The 13657-nt window shown below is 45.9% G+C and overlaps 1 protein-coding gene across 1 annotated transcript in view; it reads left to right on the top strand.

Annotated features, from left to right (window-relative positions):
- Positions 1 to 689: 689 nt before the first annotated feature.
- Positions 690 to 13657, top strand: part of SLC25A20 (solute carrier family 25 member 20) — a 30106-nt gene continuing 17138 nt past the window's right edge. Inside the window, exons 1-4 of the mRNA XM_060631007.3 lie at positions 690 to 923; positions 5245 to 5337; positions 9708 to 9835; positions 12852 to 12942. Coding sequence (XP_060486990.1) covers positions 819 to 923; positions 5245 to 5337; positions 9708 to 9835; positions 12852 to 12942 — 417 coding nt within the window. The 5' untranslated portion in view covers positions 690 to 818. The remainder of the gene's footprint in view (positions 924 to 5244; positions 5338 to 9707; positions 9836 to 12851; positions 12943 to 13657) is intronic.

Genomic DNA, 13657 nt, shown 5'->3' with positions numbered 1-13657 from the left:
GCCTGTTGAATGTGCCACCAATATCTCCACGTCTTTATCTGCTACTCCTCTTCCTCACTCTGCTGTAACCACAAAGGCCTTTCTCTGTGGTTCTCCAAAGAGGCCAGGCACAGCCCATCTCAGGGCTTTTGTATTTTCTTTTCCTTTGCTTGTTAGGTCCCTCACCCTCCATTCTCCCCACCCCCATGTCTTTGGGCAGGACTCACTTCCTCACGTTCTCAGTGAAACCCTCCCGTACCTACTTAAAATTGCATATTACTCGCCCCCTCTCTCCCATACTCTCTAACCCTCTTTCCGGGTTTTTCTCCATAGCAATTATCACCACTTGATACACTATGCAGCTTTCACTTATTTATCTTCGTCATGGTCTATAAACTCCACAAAGACAGGGATCCGTGTGCCTGGTTACCAGCTGCGCCTCCAGCACGTGGAAGGGCGCCTGGCACTAAGCCGAGCGCGGTCGGCTTCTGCGGAGTGAGTGGAGGAATGCGACGCGTAGAGGAGAAAACATTTAAGTCTGGGAAGACTTTCGGGACGGGTAAAGCTAACCGTCTGCACTTCCAACCTAGCCCGGAAGGGGTCAGGGCCAGCTCTGCTACCTCAAACCATGCCTACAGAGGGGCGGGACATCGGCCGGAAGCCGCCCCCCAGCGGAAGACGGACTGGGCAGCTTAGGCTGCCACAGGCTCCTGCCCTAGGCTCCTGCCCCGCCCACGCGAAAGTGGGTGAAAGGTCGGCGGTGCCAGCGCTGCGGCTGGTGCAGTGGAGCAGGGCAGGCCCGGAACAGACTGACACAGTGCCGGCCAGACGGACGGACCATGGCAGACGAGGTGAAGCCTATCAGCCCACTCAAGAACCTGCTGGCCGGCGGCTTTGGCGGCATGTGCCTGGTGTTTGTGGGGCACCCGCTGGACACCGTCAAGGTGCGAGGAGACTGGGGCGCGCGCGGGCTGGAGGGAGGAGGCCCCGGCCAGGCGCAGAAAGCAGCGTCTCCCACGAGGCGCAGCCCGGGGCAGAAGCGGGGCCTGTGGGAGCTTACGTGAGAAGTCCAGGGAATCTCCCTTTCGTTCTTTTTGGGGGTCGCAGAGAAGCTGTTCTTCGCGCCTCAAAGAGTCATACAGCGCAGAGGGAGCAGACTCTAACCGTCCACCAAGGGCTCTGATTTAAAGTTCTCGGTCCGGCATTGCGCCACCTCTTTGGGGATAGGAAAGAAAAAGCACCTGCCCAAAGCTCTGATTGCAGCAAACCTTACAACATTACCAGCAGGATTGAAACAGGTCACCTGTTAAAGCCCTCCTCAGAAAGAGAGCTAGACAGAGGTACAATTATTCTAGAGATGTCTTTTGACACATTCCTATGGGGCCAAAGTGCCCCCATCATTTCCTTCTCACTTTCCCGTCCCAGAGAGGGGGTTGGCCATCTTCAGCCTATCACCTCACATAAGCCTGATAGGCCTCTGGTGGGAAGTGATCATATCCTCAGGGATAAGCTCCTTCCAAGAAAAGCAGGTGACTGACTTCGCCCAGGGCTGCGTTGATCCTCACAACTCCCAGGTGAGGAAGCCATGGTCAAACTGAGGCTTTGGGAAGGAGGAAACTCATTAGGGCTTGTTCACTGGTCTTCCTCACATCTTGCTTCAATTCTTTCCCCTGCAGCACATTCAGCAAGACCTGCCTGGAGACCAAAGTCCATGCCCTGTGACTTAGCATTCAGAACTTCATCCTAGTTTTCTACCCTTATTTCTGGACACACATTTGGAGGAAATTGACAGATCGTGTCCAGGGTGGGCCTGTGGGGAGCCAACATGAGTCTTACAGGGTGGGAAGTCTGTGTAGGGGACTTAAGACTAGTATGAGAGAATTGTCTGGCCTCTCTTCCTACACTTGATCCACGTAGCCAGATATCTTGTAAGTTCGAGGCATTTGGAACCTCTCTTAAAACAAAACCCTCACTTGCTGCCTTATACAAGTGTTGCTCTTACTTCTGTATCCTCTTGCCCTTCTTCCCCACAGATGTTACTCTCAGGAAGGGCTCAGTGATCTCTGTACTAAAGTGTAAATGACTGAAAATGTTCCCTGGCATTTTTAACAGCCAAAAAGCCGCTTTTTAGCTTAAAACCACAAATTGCTGATTGCAGTCCTTTTGACCTCAGAGAGGCACATGGGTTCCAGTCAAAGCCTGGCCTAGGGGCACCTTCAGAGGTCCAAGGTGACTAGCTGTTGCCTAAGAAGGCAAGGACTGCAGCACTTCAGAGTTGGAGCTTGGAAAGGCTGTGTGGTAGGTGGTAAAGGGCTGGCTGAGTTCTGACTGGAGAAGTGGAGAACCCAGACATTCTGGGCAGGGCAAGAGCAGAAGCGAAGGCAGATACTGGCTTGGCAGTGGGAATCAGGCTGTAAAATAAGATCAACCATGGAGTACTTTAATGTTCTTGCTGGCTTGGATGGTTGATGTCATGATGGAACAGGTGTGAAATCTATACAGAATCACAGAAAGGTATCACTCAGAAGTTTTGATCCATCTCTCTCTCCTTACTGAGCTAGGGAGGTTGTGCCTGATTATGGAGGATCTGAAAGCCAATAAAAGGGATTTCAGATGTCAAGCAGTTCTGTTTTACATTTCTACTATTCTGTCCTGTAAATTCTTCAGACTTGCATGGCCTCTCCATTGCCTAGAAAGTGATTTCCTTATTGTGACATGTGAGGCCCTAACAAATATAAGAATAAGAGATTCTAAAGAAACAGAGGAAGAGCAGGGCGAAAATGGTGCTTTGAAAAGTTTAGTATGATAGCACCATGAGAAGGACTTGGAAGCAGAAGGACTCTGAGCAGGAAAAACAGCCAGGAAGTAGACTGCAGAAGTAATTGGATGTATCAGTTATCTATCACATTATAACAACTTACCCTAAAATTTAGTGATACGAAACAATAACATTCATTAACTCTCATAGTCTTTCTGAGGCAGGGTTGTGGGAGCAGCTTAGGTGGATAGTCTGACTTAGGGTTGTTTGTGAGGTTGCAGATGTTGGCTGGCATCCAGGATGAATAAAGAACTCTTGCAACTCAATAAAAAGACAAATAGCCCAACTGAAAAATGGGCAAAGGACTTAATATTGAATAAATATTAGACAAGCCTATAGAGACAGTAGATAAGTGATTGCAAGGGGCTTAGAGGAGCAAGAAATAGAGAGTAACTACTAATGGTGTGGAGTTTCTTTTTGTGGTGATGAAAATGTTCTAAGTTGATTGTAATGAAGGTTGCACAACTCAAAATACTAAAAACCATTGAACTGTGCACTTTAAAAGGGTGAATTTTATGGTATGGAAATTATATCTTAACGTTTATTTATTTTTGAGACAGAGACAGAGCATGAGCAGAGGAGGGTCAGAGAGGGAGACACAGAATCTGAAACGGGCTCCAGGCTCCGAGCTGTCAGCACAGAGCCTGATGCGGGGCTCGAACCCACGGACCGTGAGATCATGACCTGAGCTGAAGTCGGCCGCTTAACCGACTGAGCCACCCAGGCGTCCCGGAAATTATATCTTAAAAAGCTGTTGAGAAAAAGTACTGAACCAGGGTGCCTGGCTGACTCAATTGCTAGAGCATATGACTCTTGATTTTTGGGTCTTGAGTTTGAACACCACGTTGGGTGTAGAGATTACTTAAATTACTTAAATTACCCAAAGACAGTGTCCTCCCCCAACCCCCCCACCCCCCCCAAAAAAAAGATGTTGTATGGGACTACACTCATCTTAAGGATTGGCTTCCACGTGGTTCATTCACATGCTGGCAAGTTGGTGCTGGCTCTTGTCAGGAGGCCTTCTTTCTTCCATACATGGCCTCTCTAAGCTACTTGAGTGTCCTTATAACATGGTGACTGACTTCCCCCAAAGCAGATAACCTGATATAGAGTCAGGCAGAAGCTGGCCTTTTTGTCACCTAGCCTTGGAAGTCATATAGCATCAATACCACCATACTCTACTTGATAGAAGTAAGTTGGCTGAGTCTGGCCCACATTCAAGGGGAGTGAATTAGGACTTAAGTTTGAAGGGGAAGGAGCATCAAGGAATTAGTGGACATAATTGAAAACCACTATACTGGGTAAGAATGGGTTAGGACTTGGCCTAGGAAAGGACTCAGACAGGAAGAAATTAGGATTCTGGAAGCATCTTGAAGGACCACTCCAATAGACTTGGTGCCCATGTCAGTAAGAGTAGGGAGAGCAATAGGAAGTAGTCAGAGGTGATGCTATGGTTTCAAATCCTGAGGTAGCTAGGTTGCTCTGGCACAAATGGAACATTCATCAGGAAGGTGAGATTCCAGAGGTGATTTGAGTAGGGAGATCTTTACTTGGAAGTTGGAAGTATAGCCCTAAAGATGGGAGAGAAGGTCTGGAGATGGCCAAGTGATAGTCATCACTGAGTAGCAGCTGAAGCCCTGCAATCTGAGTTTTCTGAATGGGATCATGGACCACATGGGTAGGGTGCTAAGCCTGAAGAATGCCGGAGTAGAAAAGGAGACAAAGGAGGGAGTTCTAAGAAGGGAGGTTTCAAGAAGAGACATTTTGAAGCACTGTATATATCAAAAGGTCAAGAAGGATGAGGATCAGCAGAAGTGGGATTAAATCCACCTTACTCAGGGGTGCCTGGGTGGCTCAGTTGGTTAAGCGTATGACTCTTGATTTTGGCTCAGGTCATGCTCTCATGGTTCGTGGATTTGAGCCCCATGTCAGGCTCACACTGGCAGTGCAGATCCTGCTTAGGATTCTATCTCTCCTCTTTCTGCCCCTCCCCAGCTTGCACTCTCCTTCTCTCTCAAAATAAATTTACATATTTTTAAATACATTTAAAAAATCCACCTTACTCCAGAATGCTTTTGTGGAGTGCCTTACCTAACCACCAGCATGCCACCACAAATAGGAAGCTGGTCATAACTATTGGCATATCACTTGAACTCTGTAAACCCAGCCTTCTTATCTGTAAACTGGGAATACCTATCCCATTGGGTCATTGTGGGATCCATTAGGTAAGAAATAAGTGGTGGAAGTGACTAGATGAGGGGAAAAAAAGGCATGCTACTAATGACATGTGAGTACAGAGTTTGAATAAATTGGAGGAAAGAGAAGTCTGAATCTAGCAGGTTAAGCAAGTGCCAAAGACATGTACACAGGCACAACTATTCTCTGTTCAGAGTTTGGCAAGCAGTTCTGTTTCTGGGAGATGATTGTGTTTTAACTTCTGGTTTCAGGTCCGACTGCAGACACAGCCCCCAAGTTTGCCTGGACAGCCACCCATGTATTCTGGGACCTTTGACTGTTTCCGGAAGACACTTGTTAGAGAGGTATGGTATCTAGGTGTTGGGCATTCCTCTTACTCAGAGGACCACATTCACAGAGTTGGTTTGTTGCTTCCCTGGGGGGATAGGGTGTCTTTCTGTTGGAGGGCTAGCCCACAGCTGCGGCTCTCTCGCTGTGCCATCCCATGCCCTCCTGTTGTTGCTCTGGAGTCTTTGATGGTTCCAGCTGCTGTTTTATATGGATGACTAAAGCTAATAAAATGGTTTTCTCATTTGAAAGGCAGAATTCAGGGTGCTTAGGTGTCACCCAGATAAAGAAGGGAGACTGCTAAGTGATGGATTAAGCCTTGGGGGAGAAGTTGTTCCCATGGTTCCCACAGGATCCATGCCCAAGATGGTGCTGCCTTTTTTTCTTTAAGGCATTCTTTCTTTCATCTGTGCTTCCCAGAGCTGAGTCTCATCGGTGTTCCATTGAGGCTTTAGGCTTTGGATCTGCCCCAAATCTTCTGCGCTGGTGGAAGAAAGGCAGGGTTTACATGCCTCTTGGTCAAGGAACACTGAGCATCTGTTTAGTGGCTTGGCAGTGTGCTGGGTCCTGGGGGCCTGGTGAGAATGGCTTATACAAACCCAACTCCCTGCAGGGTTGAATAGGTTTCCTTCGTCCATATGTATGCACATCCTTGGTTTTTGCTGTGCCAGACTGACCTCTCTGCTTTCTGAAACTGCCAGAGGTCTTGGCTGTGCTGCGTGCAAGTGGGTGGGCCAGGATAGTGGAAGGAAGGCTAACCAGGAGGCAAGGGCTTAGTTAGGCCCTTAGGACTTGGACATGCTTTTCAGCCCCGGCAGGGAGCTGTAGGCTTTGGAAGGACTTTGTCACATGCTGCTTTTGTAGATCCTCCTCAGAACCTTCTCTTCCCCCTTCACTCTTTACTGTTTTCTGCCTTTGCACTTTGTCCTCAGACAGTCTGCTTACAGCGTGTGACAATGTTAGACCTTTGCAGGACCCAGGAGTGCCGACTGGTACAGTTGTGCCCCTTTAGTTCAGGAAAGAAGATTGGTTGTGAGTGCCCAGGATCTGCAGAGAGACAGGTTCTCCAGCCTGTGTCTGTGGACTCTCCAGGTGTGGAGCACCACCCTATTTCTCCTGCAGTTCTATCTTAAGCAGCAACTATAGGGGCACCTGGGTGGCACAGTTGGTTGAGCGTCCGACTTCGGCTCAGGTCATCATCTCGAGGTTCGTGAGTTTGAGCCCCACGTTGGACTCTGTGCTGACAGCTTGGAGCCTGGAGCCTGCTTCGGTTTCTGTCTGTCTGTCTGTCTCCCTCTCTCTCTGCCCCTCCCCCACTTGTGCTTTGTCTCTCGCTGGCTCTCAAAAATGAATAAGCGTTATGGGGCGCCTGGGTGGCGCAGTCGGTTAAGCGTCCGACTTCAGCCAGGTCACGATCTTGCGGTCCGTGAGTTCGAGCCCCGCGTCAGGCTCTGGGCTGATGGCTCGGAGCCTGGAGCCTGTTTCCGATTCTGTGTCTCCCTCTCTCTCCGCCCCTCCCCCGTTCATGCTGTCTCTCTCTGTCCCAAAAGTAAATAAAAAACGTTGGGAAAAAAAAAAAAAATTAAAAAAAAAAAAAATGAATAAGCGTTAAAAAAAAAATGTAAAAGTGGGAATGCAAGCTGGTGCAGCCACTCTGGAAAATAGTATGGAGGTTCCTCAAAAAACTAAAAATAGAATTACCCTATGACCCAGCAATTGCACTATTGGGCATTTATCCAAGGGATATAGGTGTGCTGTTTCGAAGGGACACCTGCACCCCCATGTTTATAGCAACACTATCAACAATAACCAAAGTATGGAAAGAGCCCAAATGTCCATCGATGGATGAATGGATAAAGAAGATGTGGTATATATATACAATGGAGTATTACTCGGCGATCAAGAAGAATGAAATCTTGCCATTTGCAACTACATGGATGGAACTGGAGGGTATTATGCTAAGTGAAGTTAGTCAGAGAAAGACAAAAATCATATGACTTCACTCATATGAGGACTTTAAGAGACAAAACAGATGAACATAAGGGAAGGGAAACAAAAATAATATAAAAACAGGGAGGGGGACAAAACAAGAGACTCATGGAGAACAAACAGGGTTACAGGAGGGGTTGTGGGGGGGGGGATGGGCTAAATGGGTAAGGGGCACTAAAGAGTCTACTCCTGAAATCATTGTTGCGCTATATGCTAATTTGGATATAAATTTAAAAAAATACAAAATTAAATTTAAAAAGTGTAAAAAAAAATGAGCAATTATAACATTTGTTTTTAAAATTATTCCTTATTTTGTATTAAAGTGATACAAGCACTTGGGTTTGTTACTGAAAGGCTTGTAACAAAGTAGCAAAATGATTTATCCACCTCTTCTCCAGAGGTAATTTTTTTCAGCTTTTCCAGTTGTTTATGCTGTTTCTACCTAAAAAAATATACATTTACAACTATATTTAATACACTTTTTATATGTGTTAGCTACCTATTTGTGGTAGATGATTTTAAGTCTTAACGTTTCTTTTTTTAATGCTTTTTAAAAAATATTTATTAAACTTTTTTTTAATGTTTATTTATTTTTGAGAGAGAGAGAGAGCACAAGTGGAAGAGGGGCAGCAAGAGAGGGAAACACAGAATCTGAAGCAGGCTCCAGGCTCTGAGCTGTCAGCACAGAGCCCTATGCAGGGCCCAAACCCGCAAACCACAAGATCATGACCTGAGCTGAAGTCAGATGCTTGACAGACTAAGCCACCCAGGTGCCCCTATTTATCTATTTTGAGAGAGAGGAAAAAGCACACACATGCGCACACGCAGGGGAGTGGCTGAGAGAGAGAACCCCAAGCAGGCTCCGCGCTGTCAGCACAAAGCCCAATGTAGGGCTTGAACTCAAACCGTGAGACTGTGACCTGAGCCTAAACCAAGAGTCACACTTAACCAACTGAGCCACCCAGGTGCCCCTAGTCTTACATTTCTTTATGCCCTCTTTCTGCCCTGCCTGTATAGTTTTATCATATGTTGTGGTTTAATCCAATTTACTGTTTTCATGATTACAACTTTATATATATTTTTTTCCTCTTAAGTAATATAGTATGATGCGCATTTTATTTCTTGTGTGACTTTTTGTTTTTCTTGAGGTTAGGTAAAATAATTGTGTCAGTTTCTTTTGCTTGTGTTTCTTTGAATTGCTATCTCGGTTATCTTGTACCTAAGAAAGCTCTGTGGAGTACCTTTCTGTTTGGTTTTCCACACTGCCTAAACAGTTGTAATCTGTTCTTCCACTGTGAGTTGTTTTGCTTTGTTTTTTTTGTTTTTTGTTTTTTTTTGGGAAACTTCCCTTCTGGGGTCCTCTATCCTCATACTCTTGTGTGGACTGGCTTCTTTCCAGGCCCACAGTACCCAACGCCATCCCAGAAGCCTCCTTTACCTCTCTTGGGCTCAACCCTTGGTCTCCTGGGTCCCAAATCTTTTTCCCTGGTTACGAACCTCATTTGGTTGGGATATCTGTTTGTCTGTTTATTAGCTACTGGCATAGTTGATTTTATCACAAACTACATGAGTGAAAATTGATGTGCAGTCTTACTATTGTTTCTAATAATAAAAACCCTCTGTCTTAGTACTTGGAAAATACAAAAATTTCTTAATTACCTGTCATCTCACTCCAAGGAAGTCAGATCACATTGTACATCTTATCTTCTAGCCTGCCTTTTTAGTGGTCTCTAAGTAGACTTAATAGCATCTTCTCATGTTACAATGTGATTTAATGGCCGTGTGATAGTCCATTTATGGAATTCCCATCATTTGTCTCGTTAATCTCCTATTTGGGAGTTTTTTGGATTATTCCAAAATTTTGGGAGCTTATAAATGCCTAATGTCATTCTCTTTTTACATCTCTGAGTATTTTCTTAGAATAAACTTCTAGACACAGAATTTCCTGATGAAAGGGCATGCTGCATATTGCCAGATTGCTTTCCAGAATAAAAGCTGTTTCTGGTTTCTTCAGCAGTGTATAAAAGGACAACTATTTCTGGGGGTTTCTTCCTTTTGTTTTTTTTTTTAAGTTTATTTATTTTGAGAGAGAGAAAGAGATGCAGGAGGAGAGAGAGAGAATGCCAAGCAGGCTCTGCACCATCAGCACAGAACCCAAGGCAGGACTCAAACTCATGAACTGTGACATCATGACCTGAGCTGAAACCAAGAATTGGACACTTAACCGACTGAGCCACCCAGGCTCCCAGGGGTTTTTCTTCCTTTTGAAAGTTCTCTTCACTCGGAGAAGAGGTGAAGGAAGGAAGCCACAGTTTAGAGGACACAGTACGTCGCTGTTTCAGCAGTATAAAGGGTACTCGTGTCTATAAACAGCTTCTGTTTCTGTGATTCCTTGCAGGGCATCACGGGGCTATATCGGGGCATGGCTGCCCCCATCATTGGGGTTACCCCCATGTTCGCTGTGTGCTTCTTTGGGTTTGGTTTGGGGAAGAAACTGCAACAGAAATGCCCAGAGGATGTGCTCAGGTGAGTACTTACAGGTCTGGAGCACTTGAAGCTGTTCCACCTGGTGGTGTGACATGGGTCAAAGTGAAAAATCTTGGCAGATAGGGAGTGGCTGTCCCTCTGGACCCCTAACACTGGCTCCTGGTTGCTCCACATGAGGGAGGTACTTGAGCTTCTTTTGCCCTGTGAACCAAAGGGAAAAAGAAAACAACCCCGAATCCTCCCCCATCTTCCCTACCAGGTTGTCATAATTTCTTCTATGAAGTAGTATCACTTACTGTGGATATTAGTAATATCAACCCCATAGCATTGAGAGGTCTGAATGTGAAAAAGTATGTAAAATGCCATGAACAGTCCCCAGTGCTACAGCAATGACAACAGCAGCCTTGTCTTCCATCCCCTGCTTGGGAAAAGGGAAGGACCCTTAACCAACTCAGTCACCCAGGTGTTTCTCAATTTTTTTTTTTTTTTTTAGTGTTTATTTGGTTTTGAGAGAGAGAGTGTGTGTGTATGAGCAGGGGAGGGGCAGAGAGAGAGGGAGACACAGAATCCAAAGCAGGCTCCAGGCTCTGAGCTGTTAGCACAGAGCCCGATGCAGGGCTTGAACTCATGAACCAGGAGATAATGACCTGAGCCGAAGTTGGACACTTAACTGATTGAGCCACGCAGGTGCCTCTCAATTTTTTTTTAATTAAACCTTTTTAAATTTTTAATTGAAGTATAGTTGACACATAATATTAGTTTCAAGTATATAATGTAGTGATTCAACAATTACATACATTATGAAATGCTCACATGGTAAGTGTAGTTCCCATCTGTCACCATACAAAGTTATTACAATATTATTGACTATATTCACTATGATGTACTTTTCATCAGACCACCTTCTTGGCATGCAGGGGGATTCAGAGTGGAAACATGGGATGATAAGATGTCCTCAGTCTGAGACTTGCAGGGTGACAACAACTCCTGGGAAGGGCTGCAGGCAGCACAGATCCCACAGAGGCTGGCCAGGCCTGGGTCCAAGAGTTTGAGGGAGGAAGCCCAGGGTGCTGTGTGGTTGTTTTCTGTCACTACTTCAGGCCACAGCATGCTGAGTAAGGGTCTAGGACATAGATGAGATGCTTATAATGTGAAACTATTTCTGGAGTCCTTGTGACCCTCTGAATGTGACAAGCTTCTATAAATAGCCACAGGTGGCCACGAATGTGAATGTGTATGGGGTCCTTTTGAAGCTGTGTTTGGCTGTTGGTAGTCCAAATGTCCCAGGGACACATGTCTTCTCTGAGAAGCTGGTATTCTAGCTCATGTACCAGCTCATAGTTATACTGGGGCGATGCACTAAAACCCCCAGTGGGGTCATTGTTAGTACTTAGACCTGTGGGTTGTATTCCCTGTACAATCACATCAGCATACAAAGAAATACCCTTCCTGCTTGAGCAAAGGTTGAGACACTGAGGACCCCACTCGTATAATCTTGCCATGTTTTAAATTCTGGACATCAGCCCTGCCATGTTTCCCCTCCCTGCAGTGGTATTTGAGGATAGTATGGAAATGAGCATTACCAGCATCTTGGAGTGGATCCCCAAGAAGGTTCAGACTCACAGATACCAGCCTAGGGTGGGGGTGGGGAGTGGCAGAATGGGCCAGGCAGTCATAGAGTGTCTAAAGAGTTCTCTGGGCACACACAGAGAACCCATTCAGAGAAAAGTCCTTATTCCCAAGAGATGGGGATGTGCCTGGCCTGGAGTATGGGCATCCTGCAAAGTACAGAGCATGTTGGTCTCCTGAGGAGAACTTCAGTTGCTGAGAGGGCTCCTCTTGGAGACAACAGTGTGAACTGTGTCTGTGAAGGAGGCCGTGCATGAAAGCAAGTCTCTTGACTGTTCGACAGCCAACCTGTGTGCTAGGTCTGCATGCCTGAGGTATATGTGTGGGCCCTGCCTGGAGTGAGAATATAAAACAACAACAACAAAAACAGGGCTGTTGAAACGTATGCCCTACCTAGAGGGAAGGACTGCAGTAGATGTCTCTCTACTCCGTTTGACATCTGTTCTCCAGGTCTTGGGCTCTTGTTGAGTGGGACCTGGCTGAAGGCTCAACTGTCAGAGGTTGGGGTCAGGAGGGGCCTGAGGCTCTGGCAAGTAACTGAAGATTTTTAGTAACCTTTCTTAAATTGTGGAGGCTCTGTTGAGATGTTAATTATAGCTTTGTGCTCCATTGCCTCCTGGTGACCCTTGTATTACTAATAGAAAAGGAGATGCCAGAGGTAGCACAGACAGCTGTGTGCTATAGATACCTGGAGCCTCACCTCCAAATACTTCGTGTGGTTTATTCTGTAGGGGCCAGGGTGAGGATCCATCTCTCTGGCCGCTGAGGGATCATTCCCTGCCCAGAGGGCTACAGAACTCATCATGCCTCTCTGGGTACCATCCCTGTCTGGGCCTTTTTCAGCATCTTAACAGCACACTCTTTGCAATTGGCCTGGGTGCCCCTCATCCTGTGGAAATGGCCACAACTGTCCCCCTAGCCTTGATGCTGTCTCGCTTGAGTCTTGGCTTAAAATGTTCTTAGGCCCTTGCTGATCCAGAGGAAGTGAGATTGGAGGGAAACTGGGGTTGACTGAGACCTAAATCTTGAGTTGGAGGCTTTTTTCCACAACAACCCTGAGTTTTACAAATGGGGAGTCAAGGCTCAGTGAAGCCTAAAAACTAATCTGTAGTCATTGTGCATGACAGGCCCAGGCAGGGAACTATGTCTCACTATAAAGCTTCTGTGGGTGAGGCCAACTGAGTGTGCAGGTGGCCTTCTTGACCAAGCTCATATTACTCTTGGTACTGAGACCTCTGCCCTGGAAAATTTGACCTCAGAATACACCTAGAACTTTGCTTTTGTGCAAAATATGATTTATTTCTGCCAGGCTTCTGCCTAGTCCAAGTGCTTATTTTTTCTTACAAAGTCATCCTTCGTGCTGGGATTGCTGCTGTCCTGGGTGGTTAGTCACAGGGGTTGCCTCTGGTTTTTGTTTTCAATACAGCTACCCCCAAATATTTGCAGCTGGGATGTTATCTGGTGTATTCACCACGGGAATTATGACCCCTGGAGAACGGATCAAGTGCTTGCTACAGGTAAGGGTATGAGCTGGTGTGGGGGAATGTGATCTGGGGGGAGGCAGCTAGCTTTTTCCATTCAGTATGCAATTTTGTGTGGATGTTTATGTCCTTTCACCCTTTATAAAGGCTTCAGGTCAGGTGTGCAAAACAGTTTCAAGGTTTTCAAGAGCATGGAAGCAATCGTAGTAGAATCGAGAACCAGGACAGTGTAACAAACCAACCAAAATGTCACACCTGTGATGTGTCATTCTAGACTTATCCACTGTTATTAACAGTACTTCAGGAACTCTGAAAGGTGAACCGTGTTTCTTCAGAGGTGGAAGGGAGGCTACTTCTGCCTGTGTATCTTATGTCTCTACCAGTTGCCCAAAGACTCAGTGCCCTTTGAGTACCTGGCTCATTGACAGCCAAGGGTGTGAATTGGTCTCCTGCCTTACCACACAGGCTCCTTTTAAAACAACAAAGTTACTGCTGTTTTCTTCTAATAGCTGAAGTAATTTAACACATAATTCTTGCTAGAAAATTTTGATAATGCAGAGAAGCACAAAGAAAAAAATGTATTTATCACCCATGATACCACCCCACTGAGGTAACCACTGGTATGTTTTTATGTGAATTCTTCTAGCCTTTTTGGTAAACATGTATGTTAGGAAATGTTAACTTTTGAAATAAAATTGAGGTCACATAATGCATTAGTTTTATAACCAGCTTTTTTCACTTGATGTATCCT

This window comes from Panthera onca, chromosome A2 (genome assembly GCF_046562875.1).
Source record: "Panthera onca isolate mPanOnc1 chromosome A2, mPanOnc1 haplotype 2, whole genome shotgun sequence".
Taxonomy (NCBI): Eukaryota; Metazoa; Chordata; class Mammalia; order Carnivora; family Felidae; genus Panthera; species Panthera onca.
This window is presented reverse-complemented; position numbering and strand designations above follow the sequence as displayed.